This window comes from Rattus norvegicus, chromosome 5 (genome assembly GCF_021556685.1).
Source record: "Rattus norvegicus strain SHRSP/BbbUtx chromosome 5, alternate assembly SHRSP_T2T, whole genome shotgun sequence".
Classification (NCBI taxonomy): domain Eukaryota; kingdom Metazoa; phylum Chordata; class Mammalia; order Rodentia; family Muridae; genus Rattus; species Rattus norvegicus.
Genome location: NC_141538.1, coordinates 103,340,811 through 103,363,076, shown reverse-complemented (window position 1 = coordinate 103,363,076; position 22,266 = coordinate 103,340,811). Strand labels below are relative to the sequence as shown.

Below are 22,266 nucleotides of genomic sequence, written 5' to 3'. Positions count from 1 at the left end.
CCCTGCCAGTCCATAGCTCTTTAGCAGTCTTGGCTGTCTCCAAAGAGAAGGATTCTCCCTTTGACCCATCTGTGATGAGGTCCATCCAGGAAGAGATGGAGGTGCCCTGGAGTTCAGCCGGAACTGAGGCCTTTCTTCCCAGAAGATTTTAGCAATTCCTAACAGCATGGTATATCCTCTCAGCCCCGGGAGAGAAGTTTCCTTCCTAGAGTCAGACTTTTCTGTTGCAGTGGTAAAAATACCCAACAGAGTTTAAAGGAGGAGTTTGCTTGGTTAACTGTCTGAGAGGGTTAGTCTCTTGTCATTTGGCCTTGGGTCTCTGGGCCTGTGGTGAGGCCCCTGCTATGGCTGTGGGAAAGTGTTGCAGTCTCCTTGGGTCTAGAGTTGTGGATCACACCCAACAGCAGCCCCAGTCACTTACTTCTAACAATCTTCTACTTTTCACTGCCTCCCATCCCAATAATGTCTTCTTTGTCTGACTCTGTAAAGGATCAGCCAGCCATAAATTAGGTCAGATCCATAGGATCCAAACACTTCCTAAATGCAGCAGCCAGAAACCAAGCCCTGAGCAGTGAGGCTCTGGGGACATTTTGCATTCACCCTAATACCTGCATGAACATGCATTAGCTCAGTACACGCATTCTTACCCATGTGTGCCAGACTCAGGAGGGGAGACAGGACGGTAAGAAGTCATCCTCAGCTACTGCACAGTTTAAGGACAGCCTGGGGTACATGAGAACAAACAAACCAGCCATCCACCTAGCTTTTTCAAGCTGTGATTTACACACCATAAAGTTCGCTCGCATCTTCCCTCCCTCCTCCCAGGGTAGAAATCTAATCTGACTTCCCCAGCGAGGAAGCCCCTCTGCCTGCTGTGTGTCATGGTGCTTCAGTCAGTGTCTGGCATATCCACCTACGTGACTGCACCCCTGGCTAGTAACTAGGCATCAGTCTTGCTGTTTCTTCTTTATAAGGATTTATTTATTTATTATACATAAGTACACTGTAACTGTCTTCAGACACACCAGAAGAGGGCGTCAGATCTCATCACAGATGGTCGTGAGCCTTGTCTTTAGTACTACCGCTTACCCATGTTGACCACGTTGGCCTCGCATGTTCATCTGCTGCTAGTGATTTTAAGATGTACTTTGAGGAGGAAAGATTTTTTTTTTTTTTTTTTGGTTCTTTTTTTTTTTTCGGAGCTGGGGACTGAACCCAGGGCCTTGTGCTTCCTAGGTAAGCGCTCTACCACTGAGCTAAATCCCCAGCCCCCTAAGATTTTTGTTTTTAATCAGTAGTAACGATCCTTTTGGAGAACTGGCTCATGCTGGTTAATTTTATACCAGTTAGGGTCATCTGGGAAGAGGAGAGGAAACGTCAGTTAAGAAAATGCTTCCACTAGATTGGCCTGTACAAAGAGTGTGGTGCGTTTCCTGATTAATGATTGAAATGGGAGCGCTCAGCCCTCTGTGGGCCGTGATGGGCCACAGTGATGGGCCATAAACTCTACACTAACCTTAGCCCATCAGTGTTTTATCACAGGACTGACACAAGCTCAAGCCAGGGAAGCAAGGAAAGGCCGCTAAGTCAGTTTCCTCACTCACAGCTCGACTCCTGGTTTGGGTATGGAGCGGTCATAAGATGAATGTGATTGTGCTTTGGCCCAGAGAAGCTGTTAGAGGCGCTGTGGTCTCCAGCCTCTGGCTTGTTTCCTATCAGCCACAGATGGGTGTTTCTCACGACTTTTCAAGGTAGAATGACAGGAATAGGCTTCCTTATTCCTCCCGTCATTCTTCTTTGAAAGGATGGAGTTAGTCTGCACTGGGGCTGTGCTCGAATTTAAGAATTGCTATTTCAGTTTTATTAAAAAAAAATTAAGTGAATTTTGGTTTGAAATTAGGACAGAATTTCCAAATATTTCTGAAATGGCCTAAACACATAAAAAAACATATGCTGTGTTTTTATGTGGTGTTCGTTGCATCGACTGTTACAAAGTCAAAATATTTAACTCTGAAAAATGCTGAAGATGTTTACCATCCTGCAATAGCAAATCTAGCCAATGTTTAATTCTTTATAGAAAAAACCCAGTTCCTCCTCATTAGTATGCAAATTCACTTTCACCTTTATTCACGTTTTTAAGTGTGTGAGTGTTCTGTTTGAGTGTGTGTCTGTGCATTATGTAATGCTTGATGCCTTTTGAGTTCAGAAGAACTTCAGATCCCTTAAACTGGAGTTTTGTATGGTTGTGAGCCACCATGTGGGTACTGGGTATTGAACCTGGGTCCTCTGCAAGAGCAACAACTGTTTTAATGTTGAGCCCCTTCATCCTTAATGATAAAAGGAGATGTATGCTAATGAGTTGTCTTTAAACAGGATTTTAAAAATTATTTATTATCAATCAGTGTTTAATTTATATTCCTAATTTAATTTATATTTATATTTAATTATATTATATTTATATTAATTTTATTTATATTTAATTCCTGAATATTTGATGTTTCATAATCATTTCTTGGGCAAAAAGAGATCAAAGAAAATTTAAGAAGTCTCCCATTTGAAAGTATACAAGTCCAGTTGTCTGTAATTACATGACAGTAGTTAGATGTGAATATTTTAAGGTTGTTTAAAGAACTCTCATCTGTGTGCTGATGACTTCAAAGCCCTGGCTTTCAAGGGAGGTCACTGGAGATTGTCACCTCTTGTAACCCCCTGAAGCAAACAGAGGGTTTTACAGAGTGATTTAAAATAGCACCACATTCCCAAAGGCCTGGCATCAGCCTTCATCCTCCCTTCCCACCTCTCAGTCCCTTCCCACCTCTCAGTCACCCTTTCTCTGCAGTCAGGCACTGCTGTGGAGTCTGTAGCGCCTTTTTGGTCTCACTGTGGCCCCCGTCTAAGACCCTATACAATGGTCTTCCCAGCCCCACCCTCTGGCAAAGCATCCTATAGGTGTCTTTGCCTCCTCTTTGCCCTCTGTGATCTGCTTTGCCATCTGTGTCCCCACAGATCTTTTCCAGACACTGATTATGTGTTTCTTCTCAGTGTACAGACTTGCAGTGGCTGTCCTTAGTAATTAGAAGAAAAACACTCTCCTTGTGACCGGAATAGTCGAGCTTTTTGCCTCCCTCCAGCTGTCTCTTGCTGTCTCTGCCTCTTTTCCCTCTCAGTACCAGGTTATTCCCTACCATAGAGCTCCTGTGTGAGTGCTTCCTGGTCTGGCTGACTCAGCTGTCACCAATTCCTGAACTTTCCATCCTTACCACAGAGGTCAAATTTCCAAAGAGGCTTTGCTGGCTAGTTTTCTGTCAACATGGCACAAAGCTAGAGTCATCCCAGAGGAGGAAATGTCTCCATGAGATCCAGCTATAGACAAGGCATTTTCTTAGTGACTGAAGGCCCACTTCTTGGTGGGTGGTAAATCATGGGAAACAAGCGAGTATGCAGCACCCCTCCATGGCCTCTGCATCAGCTCCTGCCTCTAGGTTCCTGCCCTGTGTGAGTTCCTGTCCTGACTTCCTTCAATGATTGACTATAATGTAGAAGTGTAAACCAGATAAACCATTTCCTCCCCAACTTTGCTTTTGGTTATGGGGTTTCATCACAGCGATGATGACCCTAACTGGCTCCTATCTTCAGATCGGCTGGTCTTTACTGTGGAGCCTTTGTTTTCTCCTAGCTGTGGTTATTATCTACGTTATCTTGTTTGTTTATATCCTTTTTTGTTATCTGCCTCCTCTATCTAATTTTCCTTGCAGAAAACAGCAGTTGCTGTAGGCAGTTTAAGGTGGAAATAAAATTCATGGACGGGCTATAGTGTTTGATCTAGACTCGTGTTCATGCATGACCCCCCAGTCGTATGTAGAAATGACCCAACTTAGGGAAGACCCTGGCGCTCTGGGCTCTGTCAGTTAGCTCTCCATCCCTGTTATTAAGGGAGGAAATGTTTGTTTTGGCTTCCAGCTGTGGTGAACTGGCCCCGGACAGACAGACATTCTTGTGGGAAGATGTGCTGGGGCAGTGCACTGCTCGTGGTGACAGATATGCCCTCCAAGGCATGTCCCTCCACAAGCTCTTGCGGGCTCCACCACAGCCCAGTAGTACTTCAGTACCAGCCGAACTGTCAGTGAGGACCAATCCTTCAACCCAGGAGCCTCCCTCTGGGGCTGTTTAAGACACAACCGTGACTGGGGCTAAACCTTCATGGCGCTCTGCAGTGAGCTAGAGTAAATGCCCAGAGACTGCTGTTGACACAGCCTGTTCTTGCCTCCGCTAGGCAGCAGGAAAAGCCAGAAAGGGGAGGAGGATGGCTCCATCCCTCTAGACTGACAGTGTGTCCCGACAGAAGGAGCCTGGGTTCTACTTTGTTTTATTTTATTTTTCACTGTTTAGCCCTGGCTAGCCTAGACACTTAGGGTCCTCCTTCTCCCAGTCCCCACCTTCAGAGTCTGGGACTAGAGGCGTGTGCCACCATACCCAGTGTGCACTGGTGAATCTTAGCAGGTGGAACTTAATCCACACCCAGGCGTTTGGAGGAGTTGAGAGATTAGCTAATGGCTAGTGGTGAAGTCGGGAGCAAACCAAACACACTGTTAAAGTCCATTTGAGAGTGTACATTGGTGTGTCAGAAATGAGAGCCAGGCTTGGGAAAATAAAGATATGCTTCAGAGTCACGGGGGAGAATTCTGACCCAGGAACTCTTCTGGCGAGCAAGCACTGGGCATTAGAGCATTCTCAAGAGGGACGGTTGTGAGAATTTGAGTTTTCTGGGCTATATTTGGGACAGCTTGAGCAGCACAATGGTTAAAGGACACCAGGTGCATTATAGAACATTGAAAGCAGTCGGGGTCTTGGAGTCCATGCAGATGGAAGATAAGCAAACAGCTTGCTGTGGTAGAGTACCTAGGCAGGCTGAGACGGGTCCATGCTGTTTGTGTTCAGAGGCTGTTGCTAGATTGCTTCAAGAGCCTGCCTTCTGTGGTGGGAGGCTGATGACTGCTTCAGATCCCAGTGCCACAGCAGGATGGCACTGTCCTAGGTGCTGAGTTTAGGGGCACATTTGCCTGAGGAGCGTGTGGTAGACAGGAGAGCTCACATGCTCTTCCTCAAACACACTTTTTACATTAACTAACTAATCAGTTAACTCATTCTGCGCATATTCTCGGAAGTCAGAGGACAGCCAGCACGGGAGTCAGTTCTGTTCCTTCACCATCTGGATTCCACTGGCTGAACTCAGATCTGCAGGTGTGTGTGGAGCTGAGCATCCGTATCTGCTGAGCCATCTTGCTAGCCCTCACTTTGAACTTCTTAGTAATCGCCAAACAAAAATAGTCAGCAGTGGGGAAATGGGCTGCCTGTTAGGTGATTACTGTCATCACCACTGGAGGGCAGGTGGGGCAGTACCTACTCATATATACCTCAGACTCACAGGGGGAGAATTCTGACCAGGAATCTTCTGGAGAGCAAGCACTGGGCATTAGAGCATTCTCAAGAGGGACGGTTGTGAGAATTTGAGTTATCTGGGCTGTATTTGGGACAGCTTGAGCACCACAATGGTTAGGGACACTAAGTGCATTATAGAACATTGAAAGCAGTCGGGGTCTTGGAGTCCATGCAGATGAAAGACTCACAGAGATCTGTTGGAGAACTTTAGTGCTGAATACTGTGAAAAGGAGAGAAGAAAAGAAAGCTGTCAGTTTTCTAAAAGATAATGGTATAAAAATTCAAGATTAATGAAGGCAGGAGAGGCCTGAGTGCCCAGTACAGTAGCTGGCTCTAGCCCAGAGCCTGTGCTGCAGGATTAAAGCGCTTCGGAGATGGATCAGCGGACATATAGTAACTGGCATGAAGTGTAGTCTAATTTACAGAACCAGGCTGCCTGAAAGGTAAACACAGGCCAGGCTGTATGTAAACCACACTCACCTGTAAGTACGTCACATCTTACTGTCAGATGCCTCAGAAAAATAAACCGTGTGGATAGCTAGACAGGAAGCAAGGGAAAGGTGTTGGGAGAGAAGAACAGATTATGAAACCGGTGAGGCAAAGTGTCAAAGATAGGAGAATTGGGTAAGTGGCACACAGGCATGCATACCTTGTGCCAGTAAACTGGTGACTAGTGTGTAAGTTTGCAGATCTTTCCAAATAATGCTTGCTTGCTTTGCTCGCTTGCTCGCTCTATCTATATCTGTCTGTCTGTCTGTCTGTCTGTCTATCTATCTATCTATCTATCTTTAAAAGTTACCAGAATGGGAAGGAACAGAGTGAGCGGCAGTGTTCTCTGGTCCTACTGTGCCTGTGCTTTCTCCTTGTGTGCTGGATCTGCTTCCTAAAGGAACAGTGTCCCTTCTTAGTGTTCAGATTGTTCATGCTCTGTGTGAGAGACATAGGGGTGCTTGTTGTAAGCTTTACATCACTCAGAAGTTTACAGTCTTTTCCCACCTACGTCAAGGAACCCACTGTACCTCCTAGTGTCATTGATCACCATGCTCACAGGGCCGCCTTACCAGTATAGATGGAATGCTGAGCTGTCTTTTCCAGACCTGGAGTTTTCACTTAATAGGTCTTAGAAATAGTTCTATTCTCATTTTTTATGTAACAACTGGAGAGAACTGAGTGACCCGATTGTGCCATACTTTATCTATGGAAGATCACTTGATCTGTTTTCTTTTATATTTTAATTTTTATTGATTATTTTCAAATCTCACATCATGCGTCTCTCCCAGTCCTCCCCTGTCCACCCTCCCGAATTAAGCCCCACCCCACTTAAAAAAGAAGAAGAAAGGGGGAAAAATAAGAAAAGTTCGTTTCGTTGGGGATTTGGCTCAGTGGTAGGGTGCTTGCCTAGCAAGCGCAAGGCCCTGGGTTCAGTCCCCAGCTCTGAAAAAAAAGAAAAGAAAAGAAAAGTTCATTTTGTATTGTCCGTATACTCCCTGGAACATGATCACATTCCTAGTGGCCAGCCTGCCCCAGAGAGGCTGAGCCTTTCTCTGCCTGCATCCGCACCAGAAGCCGTGGACTGAGGAGATTCATGGGCAGCCAGAGAGGGACAGGATCGGTTCCCACCCACGCCACTGAACTAGCTCACTTGATCTGGTTTTTCTTAAGACAGTGTATGCTGACAGAGGGATCATTCTGTATGAATATTTTTATTACACACACACACACACACACACACACACACACACACACACACACACTACATCCTCATTTGTGTGCACCTTCATGCCATGGCATGATTTTGGAGGCCAGAGGACAACTTACAGGAGTCTCTCTTTTTGTTCTTTTTTACCATATGGGGCCTGGGGATTGAACTCAGGCTTGGCAGTAAATCAATCACATTTACTCACTGAGCCATATTTTAATAGTATGAATAGTATGAAATTGAAACATTATGGTGTGAACTTTTATTTCTTTTAATTTAAAAATACTTGAGTTAGCGATAGTTTCAGAGTCAGATAGTTTAGAATACTAAGTCTTCGGTTCGGCTTATTGTTCTCTTTGTGTGAAATTACTCCCTTACCTTCCACTCCTACACAAATAGTAGGCCCTGGCCTATGAACCGTGCGTAGGTATGGCGATGGAAGACCGGTGTTGATATAAGAAGTGACTTGCAAGCTTTATTTTACAGTCATAAAGACAAGCTGGGCGGTGGCAGCACATGCCTTTAATCAGGAAGCATAGACAGTCAGATCTGTGTGAGCTCGAGGCCCGTCAGGTCTGCAAGAGTGAGTTCCACGAGAGCCAAAGCCATACACAGAGAAACCTTGTCTTGGAAAACAAAACAAAACAAAAATTTAGCTAATATCAATGAAAGTAAAATAATTTGCTCACCTTTGCTAAATAAATTCAGTATATACAACTGTAAAAGACCTTTTGCAAATGTACTTTATTCTGTGCACTGAAGAGCACATCTTTTAGAATATCTTTTATGTGCCCTTTGATAATTTCATGTGTGGCCATAATCATCATCTCCTCCCCCAGGGGTAGAGCACACTTTATGTCCATACATACTCACTGCGCTGTGGGGTCTCTGTGTGTGCTCTGTCTTGGCAGTTTAGAGTATTGCTTTGCAGCAATTTTTTTTTTTTTTTTTGGTTCTTTTTTTTTTGGAGCTGGGGACCGAACCCAGGGCCTTGCGGGTTTTTTTTTTTTTTTTTTTTTTTTTTTAAGTCCTTAGACCTTCTCTCTTCTGCTACAGCATCTCCTCCCTCATACAGTTAACGTTCACTTTTCTTTTTTTTTTCTTTTTTTCGGAGCTGAGAACCGAACCCAGGGCCGCCTTGTGCTTACTAAACAAGTGCTCTACCACTGAGCTAAATCCCCAACCCCTAACGTTCACTTTTAACACAGTAATCTGTGGACCATGGGAGCTAATGCCTCACTGTCCTGCTCTTCCTGAGACTGCCACCTGGTGGCTGGTTTATAGTCTCTTCACTTCCCTGTGCTTGTTGGTAATTCCGTTGGTAATTCCCAAGAACCTTTCTGTGAAAGGCTCCCTTTGCTTGGTGGCACTGAAACCCACTCACTCCCAGAAGCCTGGAGACTTGACTGCATGTTCAAGGAGGTTCTTTTTATTTTTTTTTTATTGTTTTTAATTTAATGTTCAAAGTTTATGACTTTGAACGTGTGCCAGTCTCTCAGCTTTACTCTCGAGGCTGGATCCTAAAAAGATTGCGTGTGTCGGCCAAGGTCACACTGCTCACTGACTGCTCACTGACGTGCTGAGGTCCTGTGAGTCGGCCGAGTTAGACTTTCCATGCCAGAAGTCAGCTGTGTAAAAAGGGAATGCACGTGAAAGATTCTGAGGTGAAGGCATCTAAGAAGGGAAAGGAGACGGCAGCGAACATTTGGGAGCATCTGTTTGCTGCAGATATACCATCATCTGATTTTTTTTTTTTCCCCTCCTTTTCAGGAGAGGCTCAGAATCTTGGGTCTGATGAGGGACTCTAGCTTTGTCTTCAGAGTCAGTTGGCTCATCTCATTTCTGAGGATGAATCTCTCATGGTGGAGCTTGCTCTGAGTCAGGCCTGTTCTCTATGCATGGTGTCACCAAAATCCTCACAGAACTCCTGGGAGTGGGATGAGATTCCCGGCATAGCACCAGGAAATGAAGGATTAAAGGGCTAGACTTGCTTCAGGTCAGGGTTCACACCCAGACAGGTCTATCTCCCAAGCTAAGTAGAATTTTCCACCACCCTCTACTGGCAGTATAAATAAGTGATTAATGCATATTTACGTATAGTGTTAGTGCCCCATAGATGTTATAGCATGGGACCCTGCACAGACCTGTAGGAGGCGGGGTGGGTGTGTGGGTGGGGTCATACCATCCTGCTGGGATTGCCCGTGGGCCCTAACTCTGTAGGTGTTGTGATGTTCACCCTTGCCTCCAGGTGGAGTGAGTGGAAAGGGTTTGCTACGATGAAGGAAACAGGAAAAGCTTTTTTTGTGCTTTGACTTCTTTTTAAAAAATGAAGATCTTCATGATAATAGTGTGTGAATCATGTCTGCACTGCTTAGATAACTGAATCATCTGAGTAAAACACAACTCCTCAGAGTGAAGCAGTTGCTTAGGAAAAATGAACTCATTTAACTCATTTATTTGAATTTTTTAATAGTTTTTTTTTAAATAGCTTTTTGAGACAGGCTCTCTCTGCAGAGCCCTGGCTGTCCTTGCTATGTAGCCCAGGTTAGCTTGGAACGCACAGAGATCCAACTGCCTCTGCCTACTGAGTGCTGGGATTAGATGCATGTGTGCTATCACGTCTGTTTGTAGTTCATCCACTTATAGAAAGTGTTCAATTAAATCATTCCCACAGGGATGACTTAACCTACCACCCCAGACTTTGACTCTCATATCTGTGGGTTTTAAAAACTGTTTTATGTTAGTTGTAAAAATGAAGCTTTAAGCATCAAAAGCCTTTCGCCCAATGTTTGTAGTCTCAGCATTTAGGAGGCTGAAAGGAGGACCTCGTGGGCAGGTCCCTTGAGCTCCAGAGTTCTAGACATAGTGGCTTTTAATTTCTGAGTTTGAGGCCAGCCTGGTCTGCACAGTAAATGTTAGGTCAGCCAGGGTGAAACCTTGTTTCAAAATCAAACCAAACCAACTCCACAGAACTTCTTCTAGGTAACAAGGGAGCACTTTCTGGAGGGTAACTAGAGAACAGTAAGGTCACCTTTGAAGAATGTGTGAAATTATGTTCAGTTACAAATGTCCAAGTTGTGGGCTGGAGAGATGGCTCGGAGCTTAAGAGCACTGGGAGCTCTTCCAGAGGTCCTGAGTTCAATTCCCAGCAACCACATGGTGGCTCACAGTCATTTGATGCCCTCTTCTGGTGTGTCTGATGACAGCTACAATGTACTTATATACATTAAAAATAAATGAATCTTTAAAAAAATGTCCAAGACAAACTGTCTTCAGGTAGGTGACATCACTGTTCCATGATTAGAATTTTGTTTTAAAGAGCATTTTGGTGTTGGAGGGAAGCTTTGCAGCCCATTTAGGTCTTGAATCTTCAGGCTTCCTACCTCAGTCTCTTGAGTGCTGGGATTAGAAATGTCTGCCACCACACATGAATTTAAAATTTTCTGAAGCCTGTTTTTATTAACTGAAAAATTACCCCTCCCCCCATAAAAGTTGGATTTAAAGACCTTGGTCAGAGGATCAACTGTGCTGCATACTTTTTTTTCTTCTCTTCCTGTTAGTCTGCTCTAATTGAGAGTGAAGTTTGTAGTAGCCTTTGAAACCTGGAGAAGGTTGTATTTTGTGAACCGACAGACCTAGGAGCGATTACAGGTGGGGATTTGGAAGTGGTCTCTGCAGTGTTAGCTTTCATAGCTTTTGATTAAGATCTCCGTGGTTCAGTTCAGGTTCACATGGGACTTGCTTTGATAGTTTTCTTTATTTCATTTTTTTTTTTTTCGGAGCTGGGGACCGAACCCAGGGCCTTGCGCTTGCTAGGCAAGCACTCTACCGCTGAGCTAAATCCCCAACCCCTCATTTTATTTTTTTAAAGGTTTATTTATTTTATGAGTACACTGTAGCTGTCTTCAGACACACCAGACGAGGGTATCAGATCCCATTCAGATGGTTGTGAGCCACCATGTGGTTGCTGGGAATTGAACTCAGGACCTCTGGAAGAGCAGTCAGTGCTCTTAACCGCTGAGCCATCTCTCCAGCCCGTTTTCTTTATTTTTTGAGACAGAATTTTGCTACATAGCCCTGGCTGACCTAGAGCTCGTTTATATAATAATGTTCTTATATTAGATAATAGAATTTAAGATGACCTAGAAGAAAACCAGAGAATAGTTTTGTTGGAGTTTGAGAGGGAAAGCAAACAAACAAAAACAAATGGCAAAAACAGGGCAGGGCTGCCAGTCGGGGGTAGGTGGGTAAGAAGCAGAAAAGCTGGGTGAGTTAAGGCCAGAATGCTGGCAAGCGCATTAATGGGAGAATAGAGTTTGGTGTGTGTGTTCAGAGTGTGGCATGCCCAGAGCATCAGTCAAGCTGATTTAGGATTTTGGGCTGATATCTGGAAAGGAGACGGAGGCTATGGTCATGAGATAGAACTTGGAGCCTCAGGCAGGCATACTGAGCAGTGTACGTCTGTTGTAGTTGCACTGAGATGTGCTCCTGGCTCAGAAAGTACATATCTGAGTTGTTACTCCCATTAAAAAATTTTTTTAAAGGAAAGGTCTATTTTTATTTGTGAATCTCTGTTGTATGCACACGTGAGTTCAAGGTGCCCACAGAGGCTCACAGCGGGTGTTGGAACCCTTGGAGCTGGAGTTACAGGTGATTGTGAGCTCGCTGATGCAGATGCTGAGGACCAAACTCAGGTCCTTGGCCGGAGTGACGCTCCGAGGGTGCTCTTGACAGCTGAGCATCTCTGAGGCTCCACACTCTTCTTTATCTTTCAGGAGTAGTGGACAGATTTCCTGAGGGTCTTTCCTTGTCCAAGCGATGGGCAGGTCCGCATGGGTTAGCCCTTAAAGGGAAGGGAAAATAGTTTTTCTTTGTGATCTTATGATATTACCCGGTAGCATGTTACCACCAGGGCTAGGGGTGCAACACAGGTCCCATTCTTTTCACCAAAAGTCACAGAGCTGATAACGCACATGGAAACAAAAGAAAACACACTGTAGGCATGCTTTACCAGGAAGAAGTGTCGTCTCTTAGTGGGCTTCCACAAGCCCCATACCTCCTTTGCTGTTGGTAGTGTTGTGTGTGTATGAGCCGAGCGTCTGTTTGCGCAGGGTGTCAAAGAACGGCGTCTGAGTTGTTTTCTCTCCTTCTGCCTTTTGTGGGTTCAGGGAATTGAACCCAGGTTATGAGGCTTGCGTGGTAAGCTCAGCCGGGGTCCCATCCTGCCAATCACCAGCTGGCAGTCCCTGGTGTTTCTGACCTTAATGCGGTATTTAAATCCCAAGGAGTGAGACTGTGATATTTTCTCCTTCTTACAATTATTTTACTTCTTACAATTACCTAGTTATTTGCTAGGTAAACAAGGAAGATGATTATAGATTATAAGTATTGTGGACAAAATAAGACAGATAATGAGAAATTATAAGTTGCTATTCTTAGTGACATTAATTAGTGTAATTAAAGTCCTGACCTTGAGGAAATGGCATTCTGAGGTAGCTGGGAGTCAGCCTGGGTCAAGCAGGGCCACACTGGTGGGAGACATACATAAATGAGCATGGTGTTAGAGGAGCAGACAAGAAGACCCGAAGCTGAAGAGGGTGAGGGGCAGGCTGGAGGCTTAGAGGGAGGTGCGGGGCTCTGAAGGTTGCGGCAAGGAGCTGGACTGGGTACAGTGAATGCTTGTAGGGATCTAGAGCAGAGCAGGGCACGTGTGTGCCTATGAAGGGGAAAGGAGGGTGCATGGCTCTCCTGCTACTGGGAGATAGGGAGCACGTGTGAGTTCTGTGTGTGTCTGAGTGTGGAGTGTATTGTGCTTGTGAGATGGGGAATGGGGATAGGAAGGAAGGAGGGAAGGAGAGAGAATATGAATATTCTGGCTAGTTACTTTTTTTTTTTTAAGATTTTTTTTTTAAACATGAGTACACTGTTGCTGTCTTCTGACATAGCAGAAGAGGGCATTAAATTACATTACCGATGGTTGTGAGCCACCATGTGGTTGTTGGGAATTGAACTCAGGTCCTCTGGAAGAGCAGTCAGTGCTCTTAACTGCTGAGCCATCTCTTTAGCCTCTATTTTGACTAGTTTTATGAAACTTTGACACAAGCCAGTCATGAGAGAGGAGGGATACTCAATTAAATAAAAAAAAAGCCTCCATAATGGGTTGTAGGTAAGCCTATAGAGCATTTACCTAATTAGTGATTGATGGGGGAGGGCCCAGCGCGTTACCGGTGGTACTATTCCTGGGCTGGTGGTCCTGGGTTCAAACAGGCTGAGCAAGCCATGGGGAGCAAGGCAGTAGGCAGCACCCCTCCATGGCCACCATGTCAGCTCCCGCTTCCCTGTTCCTCGCCTGTGCGAGTTCCTGTCCTGATTTCCTTCAATGATGAACAGTGGTATGGATGTGTCAGCTGAACAGGTTGCTTGGTCATGGTGTTTACCACAGCATTAGTAACCCTGACTAGGACAGAATGATGCTTTTGAGCAGGCGACTGGCTTGCAGCACAGCATGGTGATGGTGGCAAGCCTAGCTCAGGATCATAAGATTGGTGGGTAGGTTTGAGGTAAAGGCCAGGGAAAGCCAAGACTGGTGTGGGCATGTCCTGTTACTCATGGGATGTTCTTTGTCGGGGGTGAATGAAACCAAGGAGTGAAAGAAGCGGCACTCGAGAGCTTGTCTGGACGTTTGAGCAGGGGAGTGCAGCTGCTCATATACTCTGGGCTGAAGACCGGTCTGTCTTCCTCTGTTCCGGGAAGGTCATCCTCTTCATGGGGGGCTTCAGAAGGGACTCTCATGGAGCAGAGCGGTGAGGGAGGAAGGGGACACCGCCTAGCCAGCCAGATCAGCCAGATGAACCCTGGCGACAGCTGTCACAGCCAGATCACCCTCACATCCAAGAAGCTGCACTCTTGAAGCCGGTGACTGACTTCAGGCCGAGTGTTTTTACCAGTCTCAGTCACAGTAAAAGCAGAAAGAATCTCACTTAAATTCACTGTGAGTGGTATTCTAGTGGTTGTTACTGAGCTCCCTGCTGATCCTTTCCCACCCCACGTCCCCATGCGTAGACTCATTCTTTTTCATACCTGACAGTCTTCATTCTTGAGAAACTCACTGTATTTTTTACTCTTTTTCCAGGACATCTTTGAAGATGCCTTGGAGACCATCTCTAGGTAAGTAATAACATAATTAAAAAAAAAAGTGAAGCCAGGCAGTGGTTGTCCTTGCCTTTAATCTCAGCACTCAGGAGGCCGAGGCAGGTGGTCCTCTGTGAGTTTAAGGTCAGCCTAGTCTACATATCAAGTTCCAGGATGGACAGGGCTACATAGAAAACACCTCTCTTGAAAAACAAAACAAAAACCAAACAAAAAATGTGTCGTAGTGAGAAATTGATGGTTCTTGTGCATACAAATCTCAGTATTTCATTCTTAGTTTTTTTGAGAGTAGTGGTGGCCACTGTCTGGAAAAATGTCATCAGTCTATAACGAAAAAGTTAGGATGTAATTACACTTAGGATCTATCAAACATTCTCCACCATATTTAATTCTTGCATTGTTAAATAAAAGAATGCTTCCCAGCAAATTACTTTATTTATAGCGAATGTTCTAAACATTTGTCCATATTATTTACATGATTAGCTTTATATAGATTGTTGCTTTTGCTTAGTATTTAATTTTAACTACATGTTTAAGCCTGAGTGGTTTTTGTAAAAATTTAAGCTGATTGAATAGTATTAGATCAAGTAGGATACTGTAGCTAGTCACCTGTCCATTGTTATGCATTTAAGCTGTTACCGGTTTATCTTTTTTTTTAAGCTGGGAGGTGGTGGCACAGGACATTAATCCTAGCACTTGGGAGGCAGAGGCAGGTGAATCCCTGAGTTTGAGGCCAACCTGGTCTACAGATTGAGTTCAAGGATGGCCAGGGTTACACAGGGAAACTCTGTCTTGAAAACCCAGACACACGCAAGAATCCCTACAGTTTTAAAAAGAGGACATTGAGTCCTCTGGAACTGAAGTTATAGATAGTTTTGAGTGGCAGTGTGGGTGCTGGGAATTTAACCTGGGACCCCTAGAAGAACTCTTAACCACTGAGCCATCTTGGCAGCACTAAAAGGGTTCAAGTGATGCATGTTTTCATATATATAACTCTGTCACATGTTGGAATTGTTTGGAAATAACTAAGAGCTCGGATATAGGATTGTTGGCCTCAAGTGTATGCTTACTGCTCTTACATATCTTGAAATGCCAGCCTGGTAATTAGCTTGAACTTCGTAACAACGTAACACAACCCACTGCCTGGCTGAAGCACCAGAAACTTAGTCTGAGAGTCTGCGACAAAGGTGCCAGTGTCACAGGGTTCTAGTGAGGCCATGCTGTCTCCCACTGGGAGAGGACGTACATTCCAATCCCTAGTGCTTTCAAAAGTGTATCTTCTGTTCATGTGGGTACCAGTCCTATGTGAGTGATATAGGCTTCAGTATTACCACCACAGAGTGTGACCGGAAGGGTAGTCACACTAGATTGTCCTGGTTAGGGTTACTAGTACTGTCATGAAACACCATGAGCAATGCAACGTGTAGAGGAAAGGGTTCATGTAGTGTGTAATTATTAAAAAGACAGTCCACGCTATGGCCGGCTAGGCACCCGCCTGGCGGTCTCGCCCGCTCCCATGGTCTCTGCGGGCCGCCCCGATCTTCCCAGGCCAACCACCCTAAGTGGCTAGCTGGCAGAAAGCTGGCTGCCGCTCACACAAATCCCCATAGCCCAGTAAATGAAAACTCCAGAGGCTCGCAATTTACCAGCCCGATTTATAACAGTAAACCTTCAACCCCCCAAATGCCCACCCAAGAACTCAAAACTCAATTGAAATAGATCCAAGTCACACACCTGGATTGGACAGATGTGCCCTACGTTACTCAGTCATCTATCTGTGAAATCCCCAGTTACTTATGGCTCCTAGGACTGTGTGGTTCTGACTGATCATCCTCTCCCACAGGTTCCATCTAGTCTCCTCCTCTCTGTCTCTCATCTCCTGTCTCTCTGTCAGTCTGCCTGTCTGTCTATCTCTGTCCCCTCTAAAACTTTCGACTCTGCCTCCTTTTTCTGATGCCCAGTCACAGGCTCTAGCCTTATCTGACTAATGAAGATCTCACCTGACCTCGCCTATGTACAGACAACAGCCCACAGGTTCATTTCAGCTAAGGTCCATCACTGAGGAACGGCAGGACAAGAACTCAAACACAGCAGGAACCTTGAGGCATGACCCAGGCCATGGAGGGGTGCTAGCTTACTATTGCCTTGCTCCCCATAGCTTGCTCTGTCTGCTTCCTTCTAGAACCCAGGACTACCTGCCCACGGATGGCACCACCCACAGTGCGCTGGGCCCTCCCCCATCACCACTAATTAAGAAAATGCCTTACAGGCTTGTCTGCTGCCCAGTGCTATGAGGCATTTCCTCAGTTGAGGTTTCCTCCTTTTAGATGACTCTAGCTTCTGCCAAGTGGACCTAAAAGTTGCCGTCATCCACTCCTTAAATGATACCTGTCTTAGTGCCCACGTATAAGACATTTATGTACCTTCTTTGAATCTGTTTACTTTTGTTGTCATTACTGTTTAGAGACAGCCTTGTCTGGAACTGGCTGGCTTCTAACTCTCGATCTTTCTGTCACAGCCTTTTGAGTGCTAGGGTTACAGGCATTACCACCAGCTTGGGCATCTCTTATGTTCGTATGGATCTTAAATTATCTACATCCTAATCTTCCATTTGCTGTCCTGTACTAATACTTTTATGTTAGAACTGTAAATGGTTATTTTGTTCACAGGTTTTAATGTTTTCATTGTTGTTGTTTAATGCCCATGAGACTAAAAAACAAATAAGAGCAAATGAGCAGAAAAACCCACTTTAATCATAGTGAGTGGTGGGAAAGCCTTTTCTTTTAGGAATGGCTTCAGAGTTGATTTCCTGTGAAAGTAGCAAAATGAGCTCCCACGCACCCTGCACTGGCTTCCCTGTCAGTCATTTATTAACCAGCACTTTATAGTTCCCACACTGAGTAACATGGACCTTGCTAGAATTCAGATCAGAAGTGTCCCTGTGAGGGTTTGTATATGCTCCGCCCAGTGAATGGCACTATTTGGAGGTGCAGCCTTGTTGGAGTAGGTGTGTCACTGTGGGCATGGGCTTTAAGACCCTCATCATAGCTGCCTGGAAATCATTCTTCCACGAGCAGCCTTCAGATGAAGGTGTAGAACTCTAAGCTCCGCCTGCACCATGCCTGCCTGGATGCTGCCATGCTCTCACCTTGATGATACTGGACTGAAGCTCTCTGAACCTGTAAGCCAGCACCGATTAAATGTTGTCCTTATAAGAGTTGCCTTGGTCTTGGTGTCTGCTCACAGCAGTACAACCCTTTCTAAGACAGTTCCCTATTCGGCTTATTGTGTGGGCTTCGTTCTCAGCCTTGTGCTCTTGCCAAACTGGGAAATTTTAAGAGCTGGTGCACAGTAGTAGGCTTTAGGTCATTGGCAGTGTGCTGACAAAGGAAATCAGGGCACTCCACCCTCCCCCTTCCTTTCCTGCCTCCTAGCTCCCACAAGTTGAATGGCCTCCCTCTGCTCAGATGTGCTGCTTGCCACAGACCCCAAGGTAATGAGGCAGACCGGATGTGAAGTAAGCCTGCAAAGTGTGAGCCCAAATACCCTTTTCTTATCTGAAGTTGTTTGAGTTTCAGAATCTGTTACAGTAGCAGGAAGCCAACACTGACCACTTACACTGACTGCAGTCTGTCCATTGTTCTTACTTTTTTAGATTTCCCTTAGGGTCCCTTCTTTTGTCATCCCAACTATCATATCATGTTATATTTAGACAGTATTTCTCCTTAGGCTATTCTTTTTTTTTTTTTTTTTTTTTCAAAATCCATCAGATTTTTATTAACTCTTGAAGCCTTTGACTACCATGTTTCTTTCTTTTTTTTTATTTTTTTTTTATTATCTTGAGTATTTCTTATATACATTTCAAGTGTTATTCCCTTTCCCGGTTTCCGGACAGACATCACCCTCCCCCCTCCCCTTCCTTGTGGGTGTTCCCCTCCCAAACCTCCCCCCATTGCCACCCTCCCCGCATAGTCTAGTTCACTGGGGGTTCAGTCTTAGCAGGACCCAGGGCTTCCCCTTCCACTGGTGCTCTTACTAGGATATTCATTGCTACCTATGGGGACAGAGTCCAGGGTCAGTCCATGTATAGTCTTTAGGTAGTGGCTTAGTCCCTGGAAGCTCTGGTTGCTTGACATTGTTGTACTTTTGGGGTCTCGAGCACCTTCAAGCTCTTCCAGTTCTTTCTCTGATTCCTTCAACGGGGGACCTATTCTCAGTTCAGTGGTTTGCTGCTGGCATTCGCCTCTGTATTTGCTGTATTCTGGCTGTGTCTCTCAGGAGCGATCTACATCCGGCTCCTGTCGGTCTGCACTTCTTTGCTTCATCCATCTTGTCTAATTGGGTGGCTGTATATGTATGGGCCACCTGTGGGGCAGGTTCTGAATGGGTGTTCCTTCAGTCTCTGTTTTAATCTTTGCCTCTCCCTTCCCTGCCAAGGGTATTCTTTTTCCTCATTTAAAGAAGGAGTGAAGCATTCACATTTTGATCATCCGTCTTGAGTTTCCTTTGTTCTAGGGATCTAGGGTAATTCAAGCATTTGGGCTAATAGCCACTTATCAATGAGTGCATACCATGTATGTCTTTCTGTGAGTGGGTTAGCTCACTCAGGATGATATTTTCCAGTTCCAACCATTTGCCTACGAATTTCATAAACTCGTTGTTTTTGATAGCTGAGTAATATTCCATTGTGTAGATGTACCACATTTTGTGTATCCATTCCTCTGTTGAAGGGCATCTGGGTTCTTTCCATTTTCTGGCTATTATAAATAAGGCTGCGATGAACATAGTGGAGCACGTGTCTCTTTTATATGTTGAGGCATCTTTTGGGTATATGCCCAAGAGAGGTATGGCTGGATCCTCAGGCAGTTCAATGTCCAATTTTCTGAGGAACCTCCAGACTGATTTCCAGAATGGTTTTACCAGTCTGCAATCCCACCAACAATGGAGGAGTGTTCCTCTTTCTCCACATCCTCGCCAGCATCTGCTGTCACCTGAGTTTTTGATCTTAGCCATTCTCACTGGTGTGAGGTGAAATCTCAGGGTTGTTTTGATTTGCATTTCCCTTATGACTAAAGATGTTGAACATTTCTTTAGGTGTTTCTCAGCCATTCGGCATTCCTCAGCTGTGAATTCTTTGTTCAGCTCTGAACCCCATTTTTTAATAGGGTTATTTGTTTCCCTGCGGTCTAACTTCTTGAGTTCTTTGTATATTTTGGATATAAGGCCTCTATCTGTTATATGATTGGTAAAGATCTTTTCCCAATCTGTTGGTTGTCGTTTTGTCCTAACCACAGTGTCCTTTGCCTTACAGAAGCTTTGCAGTTTTATGAGATCCCATTTGTCGATTCTTGATCTTAGAGCATAAGCCATTGGTGTTTTGTTCAGGAAATTTTTTCCAGTGCCCATGTGTTCCAGATGCTTCCCTAGTTTTTCTTCTATTAGTTTGAGTGTGTCTGGTTTGATGTGGAGGTCCTTGATCCACTTGGACTTAAGCTTTGTACAGGGTGATAAGCATGGATCGATCTGCATTCTTCTACATGTTGCCCTCCAGTTGAACCAGCACCATTTGCTGAAAATGCTATCTTTTTTCCATTGGATGGTTTTGGCTCCTTTGTCAAAAATCAAGTGACCATAGGTGTGTGGGTTCATTTCTGGGTCTTCAATTCTATTCCATTGGTCTATCTGTCTGTCTCTGTACCAATACCATGCAGTTTTTATCACTATTGCTCTGTAATACTGCTTGAGTTCAGGGATAGCGATTCCCCCTGAAGTCCTCTTATTGTTGAGGATAGCTTTAGCTATCCTGGGTTTTTTGTTATTCCAGATGAATTTGCAAATTGTTCTGTCTAACTCTTTGAAGAATTGGATTGGTATTTTGATGGGGATTGCATTGAATCTGTAGATTGCTTTTGGTAAAATGGCCATTTTTACTATATTAATCCTGCCAATCCATGAGCATGGGAGATCTTTCCATCTTCTGAGGTCTTCTTCAATTTCTTTCCTCAGTGTCTTGAAGTTCTTATTGTACAGATCTTTTACTTGCTTGGTTAAAGTCACACCGAGGTACTTTATATTATTTGGGTCTATTATGAAGGGTGTCATTTCCCTAATTTCTTTCTTGGCTTGTTTCTCTTTTGTATAGAGGAAGGCAACTGATTTATTTGAGTTAATTTTATACCCAGCCACTTTGCTGAAGTTGTTTATCAGCTTTAGTAGTTCTCTGGTGGAACTTTTGGGATCACTTAAATATACTATCATGTCGTCTGCAAATAGTGATATTTTGACCTCTTCTTTTCCGATCTGTATCCCCTTGATCTCCTTTTGTTGTCTGATTGCTCTGGCTAGAACTTCAAGAACTATATTGAATGAGTAGGGAGAGAGTGGGCAGCCTTGTCTACTCCCTGATTTTAGTGGGATTGCTTCAAGTTTCTCTCCATTTAGTTTAATGTTAGCAACTGGTTTGCTGTATATGGCTTTTACTATGTTTAGGTATGGGCCTTGAATACCTATTCTTTCCAGGACTTTTATCATGAAGGGGTGTTGAATTTTGTCAAATGCTTTCTCAGCATCTAATGAAATGATCATGTGGTTCTGTTCTTTCAGTTTGTTTATATGATGGATCACGTTGATGGTTTTCCTTATATTAAACCATCCCTGCATGCCTGGGATGTAGCCTACTTGATCATGGTGGATGATTGTTTTGATGTGCTCTTGAATTCGGTTTGCCAGAATTTTATTGAGTATTTTTGCGTCGATATTCATAAGGGAAATTGGTCTGAAGTTCTCTTTCTTTGTTGGGTCTTTGTGTGGTTTAGGTATAAGAGTCATTGTGGCTTCATAGAAGGAATTCGGTAGGGCTCCATCTGTTTCAATTTTGTGGAATAGTTTGGATAATATTGGTATAAGGTCTTCTATGAAGGTTTGATAGAATTCTGCACTAAACCCGTCTGGACCTGGGCTCTTTTTGGTTGGGAGACCTTTAATGACTGCTTCTATTTCCTTAGGAGTTATGGGGTTGTTTAACTGGTTTATCTGTTCCTGATTTAACTTCGATACCTGGTATCTGTCTAGGAAATTGTCCATTTCCTGAAGATTTTCAAGTTTTGTTGAATATAGGTTTTTATAGTAAGATCTGATGATTTTTTGAATTTCCTCTGAATCTGTAGTTATGTCTCCCTTTTCATTTCTGATTTTGTTAATTTGGACGCACTCTCTGTGTCCTCTCGTTAGTCTGGCTAAGGGTTTATCTATCTTGTTGATTTTCTCAAAGAACCAACTTTTGGTTCTGTTGATTCTTTCTATGGTCCTTTTTGTTTCTACTTGGTTGATTTCAGCTCTGAGTTTGATTATTTCCTGCCTTCTACTCCTCCTGGGTGTATTTGCTTCTTTTTGTTCTAGAGCTTTTAGGTGTGCTGTCAAGCTGCTGACATATGCTCTTTCCTGTTTCTTTCTGCAGGCACTCAGCGCTATGAGTTTTCCTCTTAGCACAGCTTTCATTGTGTCCCATAAGTTTGGGTATGTTGTACCTTCATTTTCATTAAATTCTAAAAAGTTTTTAATTTCTTTCTTTATTTCTTCCTTGACCAGGTTATCATTGAGTAGAGCATTGTTCAATTTCCACGTATATGTGGGCATTCTTCCCTTATTGTTATTGAAGACCAGTTTTAGGCCGTGGTGGTCCGATAGCACGCATGGGATTATTTCTATCTTTCTGTACCTGTTGAGGCCCGTTTTTTGACCAATTATATGGTCAATTTTGGAGAAAGTACCATGAGGAGCTGAGAAGAAGGTATATCCTTTTGCTTTAGGATAGAATGTTCTATAAATATCCGTTAAGTCCATTTGGCTCATGACTTCTCTTAGTCTGTCTACATCTCTGTTTAATTTCTGTTTCCATGATCTGTCCATTGATGAGAGTGGGGTGTTGAAATCTCCCACTATTATTGTGTGAGGTGCAATGTGTGTTTTGAGCTTTAGTA

At 44.2% G+C, this 22,266-nt stretch overlaps 1 protein-coding gene across 1 annotated transcript in view; it reads left to right on the top strand.

Annotated features, from left to right (window-relative positions):
• The window catches only part of Ttc39b (tetratricopeptide repeat domain 39B), a 104,655-nt gene that overhangs the window by 10,558 nt on the left and 71,831 nt on the right, over positions 1 to 22,266 (top strand). Inside the window, exon 2 of the mRNA NM_001106665.1 lies at positions 14,271 to 14,305. Within this exon, the coding sequence (NP_001100135.1) occupies positions 14,271 to 14,305 (35 nt within the window). The remainder of the gene's footprint in view (positions 1 to 14,270; positions 14,306 to 22,266) is intronic.